The sequence below is a fragment of the Callithrix jacchus genome, chromosome 4, assembly GCF_049354715.1.
Source record: "Callithrix jacchus isolate 240 chromosome 4, calJac240_pri, whole genome shotgun sequence".
NCBI lineage: Eukaryota > Metazoa > Chordata > Mammalia > Primates > Cebidae > Callithrix > Callithrix jacchus.
In genome coordinates this window covers 95,951,587-95,974,998 of record NC_133505.1, presented here as the reverse complement: position 1 = coordinate 95,974,998, position 23,412 = coordinate 95,951,587, and the positions used below count along the sequence as shown (strand labels likewise).

At 43.4% G+C, this 23,412-nt stretch overlaps 1 protein-coding gene across 6 annotated transcripts in view; it reads left to right on the top strand.

The window, feature by feature from the left end:
- Window positions 1–19,537, top strand: part of BACH2 (BACH transcriptional regulator 2) — a 396,617-nt gene extending 377,080 nt beyond the window's left edge. For all 6 annotated transcript variants that reach the window (XM_035296349.3, XM_002746827.7, XM_054254269.2 and 3 more), the window contains 2 exons: window positions 999–1,205; window positions 12,788–19,537. In XM_035296349.3, the coding sequence (XP_035152240.1) occupies window positions 999–1,205; window positions 12,788–13,270 (690 nt within the window). In that variant the 3' untranslated portion in view covers window positions 13,271–19,537. The remainder of the gene's footprint in view (window positions 1–998; window positions 1,206–12,787) is intronic.
- Window positions 19,538–23,412: the final 3,875 nt, after the last annotated feature.

Genomic DNA, 23,412 nt, shown 5'->3' with positions numbered 1-23,412 from the left:
TGACTGATGCTGCACTCAGCTGAAGGTTGGGACTAGAGAATCTGTTTCCAGGGTGACTTGTTCAGATGACTGGCAAGGTGATACTGGTTGCTGGCTAGAGGCATCAGCCCCTCTCCACAGAGCTGCTTGAATGTCCTCAAGGCATAGCAGCTGATTTTCTCCCTAGCCAGCATTCTAATAGGCCTAAGGGAAAGCTGCAATGCCTTTTATGACCTAGCCTAGAAACTATACTGTGGCTGCATTGTATTGACCAAAAGGCAGGAACATGCATCCCACCTCTTGACAAAGGAATGTCAACATTACATTGGAAAACTGGAAAATAAAGCCTGCCAAAATTCCAAACACCTGTGTAGCACTGTATGGCTATTTTTAAATGCCCTATATTTTAGGTGAGGAAATTGAATTTCAGAGAGGTGGAGTAGCTTGCCTAAGGTCTCATGTCTGGTGAGAAGGATGAAAGCCATTTTTGCTGACTCCTAGTACATGATGGTGAAGGCTGTCCAAGTTACCTCCTCCTATACCGTATGCTATTGCAACTAAGAATCACACTGTTTTTTTCGTGTCTCCAACATCTTCAAGATATGTGGGGCTCTCTTCATTCAGGTGCTTTAGATATGTTCTTATGTGATATCTCCCTATAAATGTCGTTTTATTGAGTTAGGCTGTAGGTCTTATAGAAGTACATTTCAACTAACTAGAATCCTTCTTACAAAAGTGCTACATCAATGCAAAATGATACATTTTCCAATATTATTCAAGCCCTTTGCTTCAAAAATCTCAGAAACAATAACATTACCATGTATGTGTTCTTATTCTGTTTGATTACCCAGGTATTATTACATCTTATTTGTCTTTAAACAGGAAATAAATAATCACTGCTTGCTTTCAGTAGTTTGCATATTACTTGGTCATCGTAAAAAGGAGGTTTTATTTGATCTTCCACCTGCCAGAATTAAAATCCAGCTGCCATAATCATTTTCTGTTATTCTTGGTTTCAGGTAAAACTTCCTTTTCCTGTAGATCAGATCACGGATCTTCCAAGGAACGATTTCCAGATGATGATTAAGATGCACAAGCTAACCTCAGAACAGTTAGAGTTCATTCATGATGTCCGACGGCGCAGCAAGAACCGCATCGCGGCCCAGCGCTGCCGCAAGAGGAAACTGGACTGTATTCAGAATTTAGAATGTGAAATCCGCAAATTGGTGAGTTGACCCATCCATTGTGATCAGCAACCTGAAGTGACCAGGACCAATGTAAAGTAACCGCAATGAAAGTTGGAAAAGCAGAAAGAAGAGTCACTCTTTGGGGAAGTTTGGGTTTATTTTTTAACAAGTTTCTCAACTAAAATAATAGCTTTGCATCTGCAGTGTGTGTGTGTGTGTATGCACACACAAGTGTGCAGGTGTGTAATGGTGTGTCAATATTTTATATCCTTCAGCCATTATTCATATATAGGTAGTTCTTTTTTGTTTTCCATTCAATATGTAAAGATAGCTGTGTTGGCCAGGTGCAGTAGCTCACGCCTGTAATCCTAGCACTTTAGAAGGCCAAGGCGGGTGGATCACTTGAGGTCAGGAGTTTGAGACCAGCCTGGCCAACGTAGTGAAACCCCATCTCTACTTAGCATGTTGGTGTATGCCTGTAATCCCAGCTACTTGGGAGGCAGAGACAGGATAATCACTTGAGCCTGGGAGGCGGAGATTGCAGTGAGTGGAGATTGCACCACTGCACTCCAGCCTGGGTGTTAGAGTGAGACCCTGTCTCTAAATAAATAGATAAATAGATAACTGATGTTAATTATGAGCACCTATGGACCAGGTATTTCTCTAAACTGTTTTTGTGGATGATCCCATCTAATCCTCACATTCATGCTATGACTTAGGTACTCTTTTATCTCCATTTGCAGAGGAAGAAACTGCAATGCAGAAGGATTGGGAACTTCCCACTTCTTGGTAGAACTTTAATGCAAACCGAGGTGTCTGATTCCAAATCGTGTCTTTATCAACTGCTTTCTCCTGCCTCCTGGCAGAAGAGAATGGATTAGAGATAGGATGCCTACCTGCAGAGGGGCCTTTGCTCAGGAGATGATCTCATGGCATCCTTTGCAGCCCCAGGGTCCTTTCTTTTGCAGTTCCGCCTCAAGGTGGCTGTCATAGTCATCCCTGTGCCTGAGAGTGTTTTGTCACAGAAAACAAACTCCTGTCTCCCAGGCTCCGCCATCCTCAGAGCTATGTGCCCCCACCTCTTCTCCTTAATAAGCAACCATATGGTACAGAAAGCAAATCCAGTTGACCTCTGGCTCCTGACTATAGCTTTGAAGGTGACCAACTCAGCCTCCTTCAGCTCTACCTGTATGCTGCCAAATAACGGAAACTCATCTCAGGTGCCACGTCTGTCTCAGGCTGAAGAAGAGGAGGGAGTCTGCATGGTATGGTCATGATCTAAGTGTGGCTCCTCAGACTGTTTGCAGCACTCCCTGACCTCCTGGTGAGCCACCAGCCCAATGAGAACCAAAGCGCAAGGATGAGATGTTAGAAAAGCACAGGATACATTATATGTTATCAAGATAGCCCTGGACTTCAGGGTCATTTTTTTTTTTTTTTTTTGACACTCACCAAGGAGGGAAAATGTCTGTTCAGTAGCTCCCATCACCAACAAAAGAAAGTTCAAGCTTCTTAGTAGGACATCTCCTGCCCTTTGTGTTCCAGTCTGTAGCTGCCCCTCCAGTGTCACCATCCACCTCCTTCTTAGGACTTAATCCCTGATAAAATCAAACTCTGCACTTGTGCCTATTCCATTTCCTCTCCGCCTTAGACATTCCTCTAATTTTTCTGTCTCCTTTGTTCTTTAAGAGTCAGGTCGTGGCTGGGCACCATGGCTCACACCTGTAATCACAGTGCTTTGGGAGGCTGAGGCAGGAGGATCACGAGGCCACAAGTTTCAGACTAGCCTGAGCAATACAGCAGGACCTCATCTCTAAATGAATGAATGAGTCAGGTTATGCATACCTCTCTAGGAAGCCCCTTTCCTGCGTCCCCAGTTAGGCTGGGCACCTGCCCATGGAACCCTGATAGTGCTTATCATTTAGTCCTGAGTTATCTTTGCATATGTCTGTCTCCTCAGCCCCCAGCACTCGACTGTAGGTTCCTCAAGGACAAGGACAGTGATTTGATCATCTCTGAATATCCAGTGTTGGACCCATTGCTGGCACCCAGAAAATGTCTGTTGCTGTAAAATTTACTGGACATTGTGACTATTCAGTTAAGGGGATTATGAGTTTCTTTTTCCTTTCAAATATTTATTTAAAGTTGTTTAATTTTCTTAAACAACAAAATTTAATTTAAATCACATAAGGAAATGGCATTCCTGCTGTGAGTGTGGGTCTTCTGAAAGCCTGCTGGGCTTAGGTAGTTAAGTCCACTGGGTGTGAGTCTACAGGGTCCTCGGCACATCTCTATAGTGCCCTGCACTCCTCTTTTTTTTTTTTTTTTTTTTAATTTTTTATTGGATTATAGGTTTTGGGGTACATGAGCAGAGCATGCAAGACAGTTGCGTAGGTACACACATGGCAGTGTGCTTTGCTTTTCTTCTCCCCTTCACCCACATTTGGCATTTCTCCCCAGGCTATCCCTCCCCACCTCCCCCTCCCACTGGCCCTCCCCTTTTCCCCCCAATAGACCCCAGTGTTTAGTACTCCCCTTTCTGTGTCCATGTGTTCTCATTTTTCATCACCCACCTATGAGTGAGAATATGCGGTGTTTCATTTTCTGTTCTTGTGTCAGTTTGCTGAGGATGACGTTCTCCAGATTCATCCATGTCCCTACAAACGACACGACCTCATCATTTCTGATTGCTGCATAATATTCCATGGTGTATATGTGCCACATTTTTCCAATCCAGTCTATTATCAATGGGCATTTGGGTTGATTCCAGGTCTTTGCTATTGTAAACAGTGCTGCAATGAACATTCGTGTACATGTGTCCTTATAGTAGAAAGATTTATAGTCTTTTGGATATATACCCAGTAATGGGATTGCTGGGTCAAATGGAATTTCTATTTCTAAGGCCTTGAGGAATCGCCACACTGTCTTCCACAATGGTTGAACTAATTTACACTCCCACCAACAGTGTAAAAGTGTTCCTTTTTCTCCACATCCTCTCCAGCATCTGTTGTCTCCAGATTTTTTAATGATCGCCATTCTAACTGGCGTGAGATGGTATCTCAATGTGGTTTTGATTTGCATCTCTCTGATGACCAGTGACGATGAGCATTTTTTCATATGATTGTTGGCCTCATATATGTCTTCTTTCGTAAAGTGTCTGTTCATATCCTTTGCCCACTTTTGAATGGGCCTGTTTGTTTTTTTCCTGTAAATCTGCTTGAGTTGTTTGTAAATTCTGGATATCAGCCCTTTGTCAGATGGGTAGACTGCGAAAATTTTTTCCCATTCTGTTGGTTGCCGATCCACTCTAGTGACTGTTTCTTTTGCCGTGCAGAAGCTGTGGAGTTTCATTAGGTCCCATTTGTCTATTTTCGCTTTTGTTGCCAATGCTCTTGGTGTTTTGTTCATGAAGTCCTTGCCTACTCCTATGTCCTGGATAGTTTTGCCTAGATTTCCTTCTAGGGTTTTTATGGTGCCAGGTCTTATGTTTAAGTCTTTAATCCATCTGGAGTTAATTTTAGTGTAAGGTGTCAGGAAGGGGTCCAGTTTCTGCTTTCTGCACATGGCTAGCCAGTTTTCCCAACACCATTTGTTAAACATGGAATCCTTGCCCCATTGCTTGTTTTTGTCAGGTTTATCAAAGATTGTATAGTTGTATGTATGTTGTGTTGCCTCCGGTGCCTCTGTTTTGTTCCATTGGTCTATATCTCTGTTTTGGTACCAGTACCATGCTGTTTTGATTACTGTAGCCTTGTAGTATAGTTTGAAATCCGGTAGTGTGATGCCCCCCGCTGTGTTCTTTTTGCTTAGAATTGACTTGCCTATGCGGGCTCTCTTTTGGTTCCATATGAAGTTCATGGTGGTTTTTTCCAGTTCTGTGAAGAAAGTCAATGGTAGCTTGATGGGGATAGCATTGATTCTGTAAATTACTTTGGGCAGTATAGCCATTTTCACGATATTAATTCTTCCTAACCATGAACATGGAATGTTTCTCCATCTGTTTGTGTCCTCTCTGATTTCGTTGAGCAGTGGTTTGTAGTTCTCCTTGAAGAGGTCCCTTACGTTCCTTGTGAGTTGTATTCCAAGGTATTTTATTCTTTTTGTAGCAATTGCGAATGGCAGTTCGCTCTTGATTTGGCTTTCTTTAAGTCTGTTATTGGTGTAGACGAATGCTTGTGATTTTTGCACATTGATTTTATATCCTGAGACTTTGCTGAAGTTGTTTATCAGTTTCAGGAGTTTTTGGGCTGAGGCGATGGGGTCTTCTAGGTATACTATCATGTCGTCTGCAAATAGAGACAATTTGGCTTCCACCTTTCCTATTTGAATACCCTTTATTTCTTTTTCTTGCCTGATTGCTCTGACTAGAACTTCCAGTACTATATTGAATAGGAGTGGTGAGAGAGGGCATCCTTGTCTAGTACCAGATTTCAAAGGGAATGCTTCCAGTTTTTGCCCATTCAGTATGATATTGGCTGTTGGTTTGTCATAAATAGCTTTTATTACTTTGAGATACGTTCCATCGATACCGAGTTTATTGAGGGTTTTTAGCATAAAGGGCTGTTGAATTTTGTCAAATGCCTTCTCTGCGTCAATTGAGATAATCATGTGGTTTTTGTTGTTGGTTCTGTTTATGTGGTGAATTACGTTGATAGACTTGCGTATGTTTAACCAGTCTTGCATCCCTGGGATGAATCCTACTTGATCATGATGAATAAGTTTTTTGATTTGCTGTTGCAATCGGCTTGCCAATATTTTATTGAAGATTTTTGCATCTATGTTCATCATGGATATTGGCCTGAAGTTTTCTTTTCTCGTTGGGTCTCTGCCGGGTTTTGGTATCAGGATGATGTTGGTCTCATAAAATGATTTGGGAAGGATTCCCTCTTTTTGGATTGTTTGAAATAGTTTTAGAAGGAATGGTACCAGCTCCTCCTTGTGTGTCTGGTAGAATTCGGCTGTGAACCCATCTGGACCTGGGCTTTTTTTGTGAGGTAGGCTCTTAATTGCTGCCTCAACTTCAGACCTTGTTATTGGTCTATTCATAGTTTCAGCTTCCTCCTGGTTTAGGCTTGGGAGGACACAGGAGTCCAGGAATTTATCCATTTCTTCCAGGTTTACTAGTTTATGTGCATAGAGTTGTTTGTAATATTCTCTGATGATGGTTTGAATTTCTGTGGAATCTGTGGTGATTTCCCCTTTATAATTTTTTATTGCATCTATTTGGTTGTTCTCTCTTTTATTTTTAATCAATCTTGTTAGTGGTCTGTCTATTTTGTTGATCTTTTCAAAAAACCAGCTCTTGGATTTATTGATTTTTTTGAAGGGTTTTTCGTGTCTCAATCTCCTTCAGCTCAGCTCTGATCTTAGTAATTTCTTGTCTTCTGCTGGGTTTTGAGTTTTTTTGATCTTGCTCCTCTAGCTCTTTCAATTTTGATGATAGGGTGTCAATTTTGGATCTCTCCATTCTCCTCATATGGGCACTTATTGCTATATACTTTCCTCTAGAGACTGCTTTAAATGTGTCCCAGAGGTTCTGGCACGTTGTGTCATCATTCTCATTGGTTTCGAAGAACTTCTTTATTTCTGCCTTCATTTCATTGTTTACCCAGTCAACATTCAAGAGCCAGTTGTTCAGTTTCCATGAAGCTGTGCGGTTCTGGGTCGGTTTCTGAATTCTGAGTTCTAACTTGATTGCACTATGGTCTGAGAGGCTGTTTGTTATGATTTCAGTTGTTTTGCATTTGTTGAGCAGTGCTTTACTTCCAATTATGTGGTCAATTTTAGAGTAGGTGTGATGTGGTGCTGAGAAGAATGTGTATTCTGTGGATTTGGGGTGGAGAGTTCTGTAAATGTCCACCAGGTTTGCTTGCTCCAGGTCTGAGTTCAAGCCCTGGGTATCCTTGTTGATTTTCTGTCTGGTTGATCTGTCTAGTATTGACAGTGGAGTGTTAAAGTCTCCCACTATTATTGTGTGGGAGTCTAAGTCCTTCTGTAAGTCATTAAGAACTTGCCTTATGTATCTGGGTGCTCCTGTGTTGGGTCCATATATGTTTAGGATCGTTAGCTCTTCTTGTTGTATCGATCCTTTTACCATTATGTAATGGCCTTCTTTGTCTCTTTTGATCTTTGTTGCTTTAAAGTCTATTTTATCAGAGATGAGAATTGCAACTCCTGCTTTTTTTTGCTTTCCATTAGCTTGGTAAATCTTCCTCCATCCCTTTATTTTGAGCCTTTGTGTATCCTTGCATGTGAGATGGGTTTCCTGGATACAGCACACTGATGGGTTTTAGATTTTTATCCAATTTGCCAGTCTGTGTCTTTTGATTGGTGCATTTAGTCCGTTTACATTTAGGGTTAATATTGTTATGTGTGAATTTGATACTGCCATTTTGATTCTAAGTGGCTGTTTTGCCTGTTAGTTGTAGATTCTTCATTATGTTGAAGCTCTTTAGCATTCAGTGTGATTTTGGAATGGCTGGTACTGATTGATCCTTTCTATGTGTAGTGCCTCTTTTAGGAGCTCTTGTAAAGCAGGCCTGGTGGTGACAAAATCTCTGAGTACTTGCTTGTTCGCAAAGGATTTTATTCTTCCTTCACTTCTGAAGCTCAGTTTGGCTGGATATGAAATTCTGGGTTGAAAGTTCTTTTCTTTAAGAATGTTGAATATTGGCCCCCACTCTCTTCTGGCTTGTAGTGTTTCTGCCGAGAGATCTGCTGTGAGTCTGATGGGCTTCCCTTTGTGGGTGACCCGACCTTTCTCTCTGGCTGCCCTTAGTATTCTCTCCTTTATTTCAACCCTGTTGAATCTGACGATTATGTGCCTTGGGGTTGCTCTTCTTGCGGAATATCTTTGTGGTGTTCTCTGTATTTCCTGCAATTGAGTGTTGGCCTGTCTTGCTAGGTGGGGGAAATTTTCCTGGATGATGTCCTGAAGAGTATTTTCCAGCTGGGATTCATTCTCTTCGTCCCCTTCTGGTACACCTATCAAACGTAGGTTAGGTCTTTTCACATAGTCCCACATTTCTTGGAGACTTTGTTCATTCCTTTTTGCGCTTTTTTCTCTGATCTTGGTTTCTCGTTTTATTTCATTGAGTTGGTCTTCGACTTCAGATATTCTTTCTTCTGCTTGGTCAATTCGGCTATTGAAACTTGCGTTTGCTTCGCGAAGTTCTCGTATTGTTTTTTTCAGCTCCTTTAATTCATTCATATTCCTCTCTAAGGTATCCATTCTTGTTATCATTTCCTCGAATCTTTTTTCAAATCTTTTTTCAAGGTTCTTAGTTTCTTTGCATTGATTTAATACATGATCTTTTAGCTCACAAAAGTTTCTCATTATCCATCTTCTGAAGTCTAATTCCGTCATTTCGTCACAGTCATTCTCCGTCCAGCTTTGTTCCCTTGCTGGTGAGGAGTCTTGGTCCTTTCTAGGAGGCGATGTGTTCTGGTTTCGGGTGTTTTCCTCCTTTTTTCGCTGGTTTCTTCCCATCTTTGTGGATTTGTCCGCTGGTCGTCTGCGTAGTTGCTGACTTTTCGTTTGGGTCTCTGAGTGGACACCCAGAATGTTGATGATGAAGTATTTCTGTTGCTTGGTTTTCCTTCTACCAGTCTAGCCCCTTCGCTGTACGACTGTTGAGGTCCGCTCCAGACCCTGCTTGTCTGGGGTGCACCTCTAGTAGCCGTGGCACAGCGAGGGATGCTACCAGTTTCTTTTTCTGCTCTCTTTGTCCCAGGATGATGCCTGCCTAATGACAGTCTTTTGGATATAGAGGGGTCAGGGAGCTGCTTGAGGAGACAGTTTGTACTTTATAGGGGTTTAATTGCTGAGCTGTGCACTCTGTTGTTCATTCAGGGCTGTTAGGCTGCTATGTTTGATTCTGCTGCAACACAGCTCATTAAACAACCCTTTTTTTTTTCTCAAATGCTCTGTGTTGAGGGGTTTTGGCTTTATTTTTGGATGTCCGATCAGGTGTCCTGCCCAGCTCAAAGGCAGACTAGCCACTGTTTGGCTGCCGAGGCTCCGCCCTGCTGTTGTGTGATTTGCGCTGTTCCTGCCGGCTCTGCTGTGGTCTCCGCCACGCCCTGCGGCGGAGTCTCTTCGTCGTAGCATGTTGCCTCAGCAACGGCAGGCTGCGTCAGCAGTGGGCGTGTATCTCAGTAGGGACGGGTTGCCTCGGCAACGGCTGGCTGCGTCAGCAGTGGGCGTGTATCTCAGTTGGGGCGGGTTGCCTCGGCAACGGCTGGCTGCCTCAGCAGTGGGCGTGTATATCAGTTGGGGCAGGTTGCCTCCGTAGTGGTGGACGCCCCTCCCCCACAGAGCGTCCCGGACCGTCTGCCCAGGATAGTTTGAAATCGCGGTTTTGTTCGTCCCACTGGGTATCCCAAATGATCTGTCCCTGCAATCCCCTGGGCTGGGCTACTGTGCAAGTCTCGTTCAGTCTCAAGTCCAGCCCTCTCAAGTCTCAGGTTGCCGGTTCAACAAGGCACCCGGACAAGCGCGCCCTGTGGGGATTGCTGGGTAGGGCCGGCCGCCGCCGCCCCGGCTGCCTGGCGTCCCGTCTTTTTGTACTTGGGAGTTTCCCCGTTCTGTGGGCAACAAAGATCAGTCTGGAAATGCAGCACAGACTCACCGTTTGCGAATTCAACGCGGGCTCCAATCCTGGGTTGTTCTCACAGCGCCATCTTGAGTCCCCTCCGCACTCCTCTTAAAGTAGTAAAATAACGTCAATCACCAACATTTGAGAAATGCCTGGTTTTGGTAATTCACTTTGTGCTTTGTATAATTTTGCGATACTGAACAAATAAAATCTAAGCTACAGTCGAGGCATATCTAAAGCACTTTGCTACCATTTTTCAACTAAAAAACCAAATGAGCATCATCTAGTTCTCCAACCACTTTTTGGCATCTCCTTAAATAAGATGCTGTGTTTCAGTGCTGAATGAGAACATGCTCATCAATGTACATCTGTGACTTAGAGCTTTATGGTTTTAACCAAGGCATGATTTATAATGCCTTTCCTACTACTGTCACCCGCAGCACCTCATTTTCTTCCCCCTAGAAAGTGGCCTGGAACATTTAACAGATGAGTAGGCTTGGAGGGGTTCGTGATTTGGCTGGGGAAATGTGGCAGAATGAGCCTGGGCTTCCTCTCCCAGCATCCAGGCAGTATTGCCCCTCACTTGGCAGATTTCTGTATTTAAAGGGGAGAGCTCCAGGTTGCACAGCCACCCATGTAAGCTCTTTCCCCAAGGAGACCTCCCAGATGTGTTTTGTTTCTTATCTGGGGATACTGTGTCCTGGCAGGGATGGCGCTGGTGGGTGGAGCAGCTTCTGCCTCTCCCCAGCCCCACCCTACCCAGTCCCCAGCAAGCCCTGCACTCACTCCCCACTCCCACGCTATCTCCCACACACCCGCCACTCAGCTGTTGCAAACTTGCATAATGTATTTCCCTCGAGTTGCACTTGTACATCTGTTTATTTTTCATTTTTAAAACATGTTTTCTTGATAAATTTATAAATATTTTAGCAGGTGCCCTTTCCCCATGTAAATCTCTCTTTCTGACACACATGCCCACACCGCCTGCCAGACTGCATTCATGTTACAGCACATGCAGCTCCTATGTCGAAGACCTGTTCCTCATGGTTGTCGCATGCCTGCTCCTCCCTCTCTCCTCTTCATTTTCTCTCCCATCCTCTCCTCCTGCCTGCGCTTGCAAAGGGTTGATGAGAACTGACTTCATCCTGCTTCAGATGCCTCTTTTCTTCTTCCATTTCATTGTGTGTGCCTCATGGAACCCCATCTCCTTCCCCTCATTTTCACACTTCTTTTTTTTGTTTTTTTTTGAGACATAGCCTCACTCTGTCACCCAGACTGGAGTGCAGTGGTGTCATCTCGGCTCACTGCAACCTACACCTCCCAGGTTCAAGCAATTGTCCTGTCTCAGCCTCCTGAGTAGCTGGGATTACAGGCAGGCACCAACACGCCCAGCTAATTTTTTGTATTTTTAGTAAAGATGGGATTTCACCATGTTGGCCAGGCTGGTCTCAAACTCCTGAACTCAAGTGATCTACCTGCCTTAGCCCCCCAGAGTGCTAGGATTACAGGCGTGAACCACCATGCCTGGCCCCCTTTCCCACAGATGTTGATGGTAAAACCTTATAATTAGTCTCTACTCTGCTGCTGAAGTCATCTCTCTGTTGGGATGGTGAATTATTTTGTTTAAGGAGAAGAATATCTCAGAACCTTCGGCTAGTATGCAAGGATTCAGACTCCATACTTCCTTCTCCCTTCCTGAGTCCAGGAAAATGGCTGCTACAAACCCACTGCACATTCCTCAGCTGTTCTGGAGAGGGTTGCTCCTGTTCAGTCTGCCCGGCTACCAAGGTCAGAGAGCCTGCTGATGTTGGGTTCCATATGAAACTCCGTATGTTAGGCAACCATAGGAAATTGCTGATCACTTTTTTTTGTTTTGTTTTTAATAAACTTTTTTTTTGGTGGGGGGTACAGAGTCCTGCTCTGTCACCCAGGGTGAGTGTTGTGGCACCATCTCAGCTCACTGCAGCCTCTACCACCCAGACACAAGTGATCCTCCCACCTCAGCCTCCCAAGAAGCCTAAACTACAGGTGTGTACCATTACACCTGGCTAAATTTTGGATTTTGGGTAGAGAAGGGGTTTTGCCATGTTGCCCAGGCTAGTTTCAAACTCCTAAGCTCAAGTGATCCACATAACTTGGCCTCCCAAAGTGCTGGGATTACAGATGTGAGCCACTGCACCCAGACTGACTTAACTTTTTTAGGAGGAGTTTTAGGTTCACAGCAAAACTGAACACACTATACAGAGAGTTCCTATATGTTCCCTGTTCCCACACACATAGCCTTCCCCACCATCAACATCCTCCACTAAGGAGTACACGGGTTATAGTCAGTTAACATACATTGACACATCATTATCACCCAAGTCCATAGTTTACATTAGCGCTCACTCTCCGTGTTGTACGTTCTGTGGGTTTGGATGAATGTATAATGACACGGATCTACCAGTATAATATCATATAGAGCGGTTTCACTGCCCCGAAATCCCCTGTGCTCTGCCTGTTCAACCCCCTTTACCCCGGCAACCATAGATCTTTTTATTGTCTCCATAGTTTTGCTTTTTTCAAAATGTCATATATTGGAATGGTAGATTTTCGCCTTTCAAAAATGTTAATCTGATGCATTTGGGGAAGATTTTCAATCACAAGATTGGGACTGAAAGTTTTTCATATAACTCCCTACAAACCCCAAGTTTCAGAAAACCAAAACATTGACTCTGAAGTTTTCTGACTGGTGACAGTTTTGCCAGTTTGCCTTGGCCTTGGAAAGGGCTGAAGGGATGTCCTAGAAAAGGTGTTGGCCTCAGCAGCTCATCTGGATGGGTGGCTCAGATGGGAGGTGTGTCAGAAGCCCATGTCTGGGCTCCCTGGATATGTCTTTAAGTTTCTAGAGCCTGACCTAGTCATTCACGAGTTACATCATAATGGAGGGTGCAAAACAAAGGCTAGAAAACCTCCCAAAATGAGGCCTTGTGTCCTCCAACTCAGGTTTGATCCAACCATCTCTTTATTTCCTGTACTGTCCAGGTTTGTGAGAAAGAGAAACTGTTGTCAGAGAGGAATCAGCTGAAAGCATGCATGGGAGAACTGCTGGACAACTTCTCCTGCCTTTCCCAGGAAGTCTGCCGAGACATCCAGAGCCCCGAGCAGATCCAGGCCCTGCATCGGTATTGCCCTGTCCTCAGACCCATGGACCTGCCCACAGCCTCCAGTATTAACCCTGCGCCCCTGGGTGTCGAACAGAACCTTGCAGCCTCCCAGTGCGCAGTGGGGGAAAATGTGCCCTGCTGCTTGGAGCCAGGTGCGGCTCCCCCTGGACCACCGTGGGCACCCAGCAACACCTCCGAGAATTGTACCTCTGGGAGGAGGCTAGAAGGCACTGACCCAGGAACCTTTTCTGAGAGAGGACCTCCTCTTGAACCCAGGAGCCAAACAGTGACCGTGGACTTCTGCCAGGAAATGACTGATAAGTGTACAACTGATGAACAGCCCAGGAAAGATTACACCTAGTGACTCGGCTCTGCCTCCCAGTCCGCACACCTCTCCCATCCAGGCGTTCTTCAGTCAGCCTGTGGCACTGTTCATCTGCTGTCCCGAAGAAACCGAAAACACATTTGGTGCACACTACAGCGGTCTTAGCAGCAATACTGTTCCGAAGTATTCTCTCCTCTTCTCGAGCAGGAGTGATAGATAGTTACCTTCACAATGGTGCTACCCCTTGCCCAGGCAGGGAAAGACAGCAGTGATGACACTGTCTGTCTGTGGCTCAATTTCAGTCTTCACAGGGATAGACTACAACACCTCTAGGCCCCAACCACGGATTTTTTTTCTCAGTGGCCCATGTCACAAACCCTATCTCAGGAATTTCTTCTGAATGTTCAATTTTTTTCATTGAAGACAGCTTCTATACACATCAAAGTTTTATAGCTAGACTGTACATATTATATATAATATATACAAAATATATATATATATCCATATGCAAAAGTCCTGCATGCCTCAACTTTCTCATCCTAAAACTGGAAACTTCATTTCTCATTTAGAAACAGGTTCCAACATTCCTCTTCTTTTGTCTCTGATGCTAGAACTAGTTTAGTAACTGTTAACATGGTCATTTTTCTTGCTTCACAGTTCGATTTTCAATTTGTACTTATTTATGGACAAAATTCAGTATTGGAAGCTTTTTCCCAAGGTTTTATTTCAGCTCTTTTTTACATTTGGTTTGGTTTTGGCACCACCAGATGGTGTCATTTGAGCATTGTGGGTTTCTTTTTTGTTTGTTTGGTGGGGGGGGGATGGTTATTTTTTTTTTTCCTTGCAGATACTGTACAGTAATGGTCAACTTTGCCACTTGCACTGAGTTTTGGGTCAAACCTATTTTCTTAAATGAAGTTGTAACTTCAGTATAACTCAAGTATACTGTATATTCTTTGCTTTTAGTTAAAAAAGTAAAACATTTTAGCTAATTAAAAAGCACTCAGGTGATAATTATGTAGGAAAAACAATCTTGCCAAATAACTAATTCATCCTAGGATGTGTAGACAATAATCTGCTTGAATATTTTTATATTTCACCTCCTCCCCACCTTTCCCTAAGCAAAGTTTAAATGCAGATAGAGAGTTCAGAGTTGATGCTGGATATTCAGATTCCTAAGTGGGGAGAGAGTTTGGACATCTCACTCAAAAGTACATCAAAAAAACAGGAATCCATGATATTATACCAGAACTCATCAGGCATTGGCTCCTAAAAATCAAGTTAGAGCTGTTTTCACCCAGGGAGTAAGTCCCATTCATTTCAACACATCCTGAGGCCTCGGCTTGCTCTCGGAGGTGTTGTGCAGTAGGACCTGCTCCCCTGAAGGATGGGGCCAACCTGCCACCGGCTTTACTGCCCAGGCTCGGCCTCCCAGGACATCTGGCCTGCGGGGATTTGAATTGCAGCCCCAAAGGTCCTGCCTTCACACTGTTGGGGGAGAGCAGGGCATCCTGGCACCTGCAATCCATCCCTAACACAGGCTGACACATTCTTTCTCCTTTCCTTCTCCAAAGGCTTCGAGTTGTCTTCTGAGCTTTTTCTGCCAGTCTCTTGTCTGAAGGCAGACTTCATTCTGAAGCTTTGGACAGGCTATCACCAGGAGCCCTCCCTCTTCCCTTCCTGAATCACACACATACCCTACCCACCCCTGATGATAATTTTCTCTTCTTGCTGCAAAACTGGTTGGCTTGCAACCCAGAGAGAGCAGCTTCCTTTGGCTCTGGGGGCGTGTTGGCCCCAGCCACGTTTACAGGAAGGTATGCCCCAGAGGAGGAGGAATCAGCTCCCTCGCTCCAGTGGCCTTGGGTCCAGGTCTCACTGAACAGCCCGAGGGCCACTCCAGCCCGGCTGGGGAAGAGTCCTGAAAGGTTTGATGTGGGGATGGGGTGGTGGGCAGTGGGGAATAGATGGTTGACTTTGTTTCTTTATTTGTGCCATTGTTTGGACAATATTAAAGCTGCATGTAAAAGGGGAAATTAGTATATGATATAGGCGAAAAGTGAAATCATAGTAACATATGTTTTAGTATTATTAACTTTTTTCTGTACAAATATTAGCACTAAATGTTTAAATATGTATGAATGCCAGAAATTTGTCAGTTCATGCAGTAGGATAAAAAAAAAAAAAAGGTCTTTTCTTTTTAAACAGTTCCACTTTTAAAACCTGCCTCTGGGTTTTTGTTTTTTCTCGTGTGTGTGTGTGTGTGTGTGTGTGTGTGTGTGTGTGTGTGTATGTGTGCTTGTCTGAAACAGACCTTGATAAAGCTCTGTGTTGGAGCTGCTGGTTTTTGTTATGGTTGTTGGAATTTCTTTGCCTAGTAAGACAGTTCTGTGCTTCATCGTGAGGTTTGCCTTTGTGGAAAACTGATGAAAGCAAGAATTTAAACTCAATGTGAATCACGTGATACTTCAGAGGCGTGTGTTTTGGTGGAGTCAGCTGACAGTATTTTTGTTTTTTAACTCTGTTGTTGCCTTTTCAAGTGACCTCTATTCTTCTTTTAAAGAAAGAACACTTTCTTTTCATATCATAACCAGATCCAACCCAGCTTCTTGGCATGATTTACCCTGGTATCAACTCATGTGCAACTGGTAGTTTTGACCACATTCCATCTGCTTCCGCAGGTTTCTGTGGTTCAGTAGCCCAGACCTGTTTGGCAGCCATTTCTGTTGGTGCAGGGTCTCTTTTTTTGATGTTTTTTGTTTAAGTCCCCCAGTTTATTGCATTTGTTATAGCATCCTGAGCAGAATTATACACCATCTTTACCATCTTAATCACACGTCGTCATCTTAATTATTTTCAGCGTACAGTTCTTTTGCATTAAGTATATTCACAGTGTTATACTACCATTACCACCTTCCATCTCCAGAATTTTTTGGAACCTAAAAATCTTTCAAACCTAAAACACTGTACCCATGAAACAGTAACTCCTCATTCTCCTATATCCCAACCCCTGAAAACTGCCATTCTACTTTTTGTCCCCATTAATTAGATTACTACATCATATGAGTGGAATGACAATCTTGTCATTCTAAGATTGACTTAAAGTACATTGATACCATACATGTATCAGAATTTCCATTTTTTATAAGGGTCTCTTTATTTCTCTCCACTGTAACTCAGACCTTTCCCTCCTCCCCCAGACCCCTGCCTTGCTTTTCTCCCTTTTTCCCCTACCTAACTCCTATCATGGGAACTGGTTAAAAACACTGCTCTGAAAACCATCTTCCAATTTCATAGGGATTTCTAACAAGTTATTTCATTCATTATCCGCTATGAACAGTGACTAGCTTTGTGCAATTGTTTGTGTGATATATGTATGTCTTTTACTATTCAGAACTATGTGCTTGTCACAATTATTTCTTGGTTGGTTCAAAGGGAGGACTTGCTGGGGACCAGAATCCAAATGGCCTCAAGTGGAATTTTAAAACCCAGTCTGTCTCTTTTCCCTGGGATCCCTTAGTCAGCCCCACACCTTTATGAAAAGGAAAAGCAGATGAACAAACAGCAAGGAAGAGTGTTTGCAGAGTATAGTGTCATTTGGTTGTGTTTTTAAGGTTCTTTTCTTACAAAATAAGAGACCCTCCAACCACGGGCTGTTTTGAAGGATACTTGTGACATTCTGCTTGGGTCTTCAAATGGTGAGGATAGGAATGGTGGGGCAGACCCAGTGGAGGTGACTAATGAACATCCCACCTAAATCCAGTCCTCCCCTTGGATCCGCCTTTGTCCTGCTTGTGTCTCCAGGCAACCTCATCAAGTTGGTCAGGCTTTGGGCAGGTGAGTGCTTTGTTGTATGTGTTTGTTTCTCTGCGTTATCTAGGGGTGCCTTGATTAAAATAGAACTTTATTACATACTGATTCTGGAACAAAACAGTTAGAAAATATTTTTAAAAAAAAAAAAAAAGCCGACAAAGTTACTAGATGATCCTGCTACTTCTCTTCTGAGTTGCCAGCAATGACTCAGGCGTCAGAGGTGATGCTGCAGTGGAAAACCTGACTGTATGTGTCTGCTCCTGTATGTTGTGCAAGTAATTTATTAACTGTCTTTCTAAAGGTTTGCTGCTTTTCAGATGCACTTATAATTTGGGATGTAATCCTTGTATTGCTTTTCCAAGGAAGTTTAAAAAAAAAAAAAGGCTAGCGATTAGTATGCCAACTGCCACTCTCCTTCAAAAGGAGCCCGGACCAGCGACAGGACTTGCGTGAGAGGACTGGCTCAAGTGAAGTGTGCACAGTGTGAAGTTTAATGCTGTTGTCAAGAGGCCTAAACCCACATTTTTTCTTAATATTTATGATTGCCATCAAAGAAGAAGAAAAAGAAGAAACAGGCAAAGGTTTGAAAATGATAAGCCTGTTGAGAAACCAGAAGTCCTGTCCCAGGAAGCTGCTTGACACCCTGTGGAGTAGCATAGTCCTCGGAAACTGGGGATGAGCCACCTGCAAAGCTTTCTCAAGTCCCTGTTTGACTACCTGTTTCTCTACATAATGCCCCATTTAAAGTAGGAGCTGTTTTAGAAATGACTTCAAACTGCTCCACTGTTGCTTACAGTTTAAGAGGAATTTCAGATCCAGAAGGGAGCAAGAATCAAATTTAGTCCTCAAATCACTGTAAATAGACTAAAGAACAAGGGTTTTTTTTGTTTTGTTTTTATTTTTATTTTTAAAGAATAAAGCTGTTTGTTGTATCATGAGTTAGTGTTTCTTCCCCAAATTGAAGACTGTGTTGGAAGTTGATTTCTGGTGAGTCAGTCCACGATACAGTGCCCTGTATGGAATTGATATTCATATGGGAAGTCTGTGTGCATGAGACATTCTGTGTTGAAAGTGTATGTTTATAGTACTGCCCGAGCCATCTCATGACCCCAGCATCCAAAACCGATGCTGTAGAACAGAATATATTTGTACACAAATGGTGTGTGCAAATAGGATTTGTACATAGAAAAGACTTACTGTGGCAGATTGAGGATAAATTATTCAACTGACGGTGCAAAAACATTACTTGCAAAGAAAAGTAAGTTTATAGTATTTTCCTACACTCTACCCTGGGAAATGATATTTATATCAAATGAATATCAGTGCATTTTAAATGTAATTTGAAAACGATGCTGCCATTTTGTGAAGAATACCCACTTGGTTGCAGAGGCCAACTTTCATAGCTTTGATTTGATGTTGTGACGCGGTGTTATGCATTTCGCTGTCAAGCAATGGATAAACAACTCTGACCTTCATTCTCATTCCAGTTTATTGACCTCAGATAAAACACTGGCCCTTCTTAGAAGCAGAAGTGCACCAAGACCATTCATTTCAGGTAGACTCACATTCAGTGCCAAGTGCTCCCATGGGAATAATCAGATGCATATGTTGGGAAAGAGTGAAGGGACACGGACAAAGGGGTTTTCCTACAGATGGATGCTAAGTCTTCTACCAAAACATGTCTGAAGGCAGAGGTCCGACCTCCCCCTTAAGTCCTAACAATGTATTTTGCGTGTACAAATCCTGGGATGCCCGTTCACGCTCTGACACAAAGACATGGCACTTCTAGTGAGTGATCAGGAAGATTCCACATGCATTTGGGAACTTCAGGTGCTTGTTAGACACATTGAGCCATTCAAGGCAAGCACTACCTTTGCTTGTGAGGCCAAGAGGGCCTGTGACAATTTGTTCCAGAACCAGTCTGATACAAGTGCACCTCTAATATATGCCTTACAAACTCCAGAGGCCATATTCAAAACAGGGTCTTCTCAGTGTATGCAAGGGGCTGCAGCCCCTCTTCTCTTCCTCCCCAGGTTGAACAATACGGACAGTTTTCACACATATCTACCTGTATAACCCTCTGTACCTCTCATAACTGGTCAACGACTGTAACAGGTTACATCAGGTGTTTTTCTACATACTTTTTACACAGATTCTATGCGATTAATGTAACTTAATTCAATGCATCATTTTATTGTACTAGTTCTTAGGCCTGTCCTTATTTTTTTCTAAGTGATTGTGGTTTTTCTTGTGGTTTTTATTGTAAAAATGAAAGGCTGTTGATGCTTATTCTCTGTAACTAAGAATTTTTACCTTTTGGGGAAAAAAAAGCATTGCTATGAACTAATGAATTGAAACTTCATTTACTCATTGTAAATACACTATTGTGCAAAAAAATTTTTCACTCAATTGAATTGCTAGTGTTAACTGAATTTTGTCTAGACACCATTTCTGTTGATGAAATAAAGACATATCATTATGCATTGTAAACTGATTTCTCTGCCTCTGATCCCTGTGTTCCAAATTACAGAGTGAGAAACCTCAGGAAATCGTTTTTCCCAGAGGCCGTTTCTCTTCCTCTAGTTTGGACTCTTACTTGCTACCTGATTAATCTGATTAGAAATCTTTAAAATTTGATAATACTAATGTGGTTTCTAAATTCTGAATTAAAAAAATTCCTAGTGTTGTGAGAGTAGATAAAAGGCTTTAAACCCAATTTCTCGGTTTTTATATTGTGCTATCACTATGCAGAATGTTACCACAGGAAAAAACTGGGTGATGGGATCATTTCTTGCAACATCATGTGAATCTGCAATTATATCCAAAAAAGGTTTAATTTTTAAAAAAACTAAATGAAAATAAATGAGGAAAAATAAATCAACTCCAAGAGGCAATGAGTTGTAAGGTAAGATGTTTAGAATTGTGGCTGAGGAATCCATACAGTCACGCATTGGTTAGTGAGGGGGTACGTCCTGAGAAATACATCCTTACATGATTTCATATTGTGAGAACATCAAGGTGTGCCACACCAACCTAGATGGGAAAGCCTACGACACACCTAGACTATATGCTTCTAGGTTGTAAACTTGTGCAGCATGTAACTGTACTGGATATGGTAGGCAACTGTAACACCAGGGTATTTGTGTATCTTAATATAGAAAAGGTGCAGTAAAAATGGGGTGTTACAATCTTACGAAACCATTGTTGCGTTACATCATTGACCGAAAACATGGTTATGCTACGCATGACTGTACAGTTTAAAAGGTGTATTCCAAAAGTGGATTTGATAGTTATGTCTTGGATTTTGATGTAAAGAGAAAACAAGATATTGAATGGTGGGCAGGTTGAGTGACCATGAGCAAACACTGGACTGGAGCTCAGAGGTAAGGGAAAGCCAGTAGGACAGAGCCAGGCGGCTGAGCTGTCAGCGAGGCTGTGAATAACGAGTGCGTGCTCACGGCGTCAGGCAGGGCAGGGCTGTGCTGCCAAGATCCCCATTTCGAGAAGTGCCTGCAACCGCCAGATGGCAAAACTGAAAAGCTGCCAAGTTCGGTTCCCTCGGGCGAGTCTTCATGGGCACTTATGGAGTCAAAGAAGCCTTCCTTAGAGCAGGTCATGGGTTTTCCAAATATGTGTTGCTCTGAAAACATCATAGTCATAACATTTTAGATACAAGAGGTAGATTACCTATGACTGAAGACATGAAGTTAATCCACTCTTAAGAAAAACAGGTGAGTCGTCCCAAAATTATCTGTGGGAAACATGGTAATTTAGAACTGATGGTCATTTGCACCTTTAACCCTGACATTTGTTCTCCTGATACAGATGACACTGATGCTTTAAAGCAAAGTGAACCTCATCAGCTGTTGTGTCCTGCAAAACAGGCATCCCCAACCCCTGGGCCACAGACTAGTCCGTGGCCTGTTAGGAATGGGCTGCACAGCAGGAGGTGAGCAACTGGGGAGTGAATATTACTGCCTGAGCTCCACCTCCTGCCCTATCAGCGGTGGCATTAGATTCTTATAGCGCAAACCCTACTGTGAACTGTGCATGTGAGGGATCTGGGTTGCAGCTCCTTATGAGACTCTAATGCCTGATTATCTGAGGCAGAATGGTTTCCTGAAAACATCCTCCCACCCCACTACCTCTGGTCCTTGGAAAAATTGTATTTCACGAATCCAGTCCCTGGTGCCAAAAAGGTTGGGGATGGCAGCTACAAAAGAGCTTTTTCTTTTTCTTTTCTTTTGTTTTTTTTTTTTTTGAGATGGAGTCTCACTCTTTTGGAGTGCAATGGCGTGATCTTGGCTTACTGCAACCTCCACCTCCCGGTTTCAAGTGATTCTCCTGCCTCAGCCTCCTGAGTGGCTGGGACTACAGGTGCGTGCCACCAAGTCCAGCTAATGTTTTGTATTTTTAGTAGAAATAGGGTTTCACCATGTTAGCCAGGATGGTCTTGATCTCCTGACCTCATGATCGGCCTGCCTTGGTCTCCCAAAGTGCTGGGATTACAGGTGTGAGCCACCGTGCCCGGCCTACAAAAGAGCTTTTAAGCACTGTCCAGCCCCAGGTGGACAGCAGCCATTTTCTTTCCTACTTTACATGTGCTTCTTATGGGAAATTTGCATCTGCCTCTGGAGCACAGCGAGGACTGTTCCCTCTACACCAGGCCCTGCCTGCCGTTTTGTTGTATTTGGAAAGACCCGAGCTGTTCTTTGAAATTATTTTAGAATCTTTCACTCTTCTCCAACCCACCACCTCATCCTACTCTACCCCACCACTTGGGATGCATTAGCATGACTGTACTTAAAGTTTAACACCAGTTGGTGAAGATGCCATGAGCAGAAATGGGTTTCCAATTCTCCTCACTGAGCACCTATGTCTTTCTGGTGCAGGCAAACACAATACATCCTGGTGTCAAAAAAAATCTAGGCCCAAAGAGATGGAGGTAGCCACACATCCCATTATGGAAGCATCTTTCGTTGCACTCAAGAGCATGACACCACCTGTCTCCACACCTGTCCCTGGTTCCTGCAGATCCTGACACATGCCTGCCACTGGCCCACTTAGTTACAAAGAGGCATTGCTGATTCTCCATGGCTAGTTCTTCCTCTTTCCTCTTGAAGATAAGTGCATCCCTGAAACAGTGCCCCTCATCCCAAAGCAGTGAATGGAAACCTTCAGAGACACTGATGCTAGGAGTCACTGAAAACATTACATTTTACACTGGGCCCTCCAGCCTTTGTTTTTTCTTTTTAGAGACAAGGCCTTGCTATCTTGCCCACGCTGGAGTGCGGTGGCTATTCACCGGCATGATCAGAGTGCACCGCATTTGTGAATTCCTGGCCGCAAGAATCCTCTCACCTCAGCCTCCCAAGTAGCTGGGGCTACAGGCAGGCTGCCATGCCCAGCTCAAACTTGTTTTTTAAAACCTCCATTTGTGCTGTGTTGTTGACAACCCAGTGAAGACTTTTCAGAGTGAAAAAAAAGTTGAAATTGCCAAAAACATTGCCATAGAGGCCTCTGAAACCTATTGACAAACATATGACAAAAGATGACAGTAAATGAATAAGAAATAAAGATTGGAAAATTGGAAGCAATGGGTAAAGTATTGCCTTTGGCGTTTACACATAAATATTCATTCAAGCAATACTGTACTACATACTGAGCATCCAAGATGTCAAATACCTTATCCTTATTGCTTTCACAGGCTAGTCAGGCAGAGAGATGTACAAATAAATCATTGCCCTGGGGCTTCTGACTTTTACAGACAGGAGAACAAGGCTCTCTGGAAGGACTGTGGGTCTCAGAGCAGCTGGATATGGATTTGAATTCCAGCAGATTCCAGCAGGCTGTGTGATCTTTAACTGTGGAGAAAGTTAATCTCTTTGAGCCTTGTCTGAACTATAAAATGAGAATGAACAATAACAACTTGACACCACTGTATAAGGTATAAATAATGTGAGCACATGGAATATAGCATACCCCTTTAAGGCACCTTTTTGGGACGGGCGCAGTGGCTCACACCTGTAGTCTATATAAGTGCTATGGGGAGCTGAGGCAGGAGGGTCACTTGAGGCCAGGAGTTCCAGACTAGACTGGGAAACATAGCAAGACCTCATTTCTAAAAAAAAAAAAAAAAATTTTTTTAATTAGCTGGGAGTGGTGGTGCACCTCTACAGTGCCAGCTAGTGGGAAGGCTGAGGTGGGAGAGTTGCTCAAACCTGTGAGGCAGAGGTTGCAGTGAGCTGAGATCAGCCAAGTAGCAACCAGCTGAGCAGCCTCATGGGTTGGCTAGTCAGTGTACATCACAGGGCACTCTCCTGGATGGCTCAGGACCACTGGGAGGGTGGGCAGGGTGAGGAAGA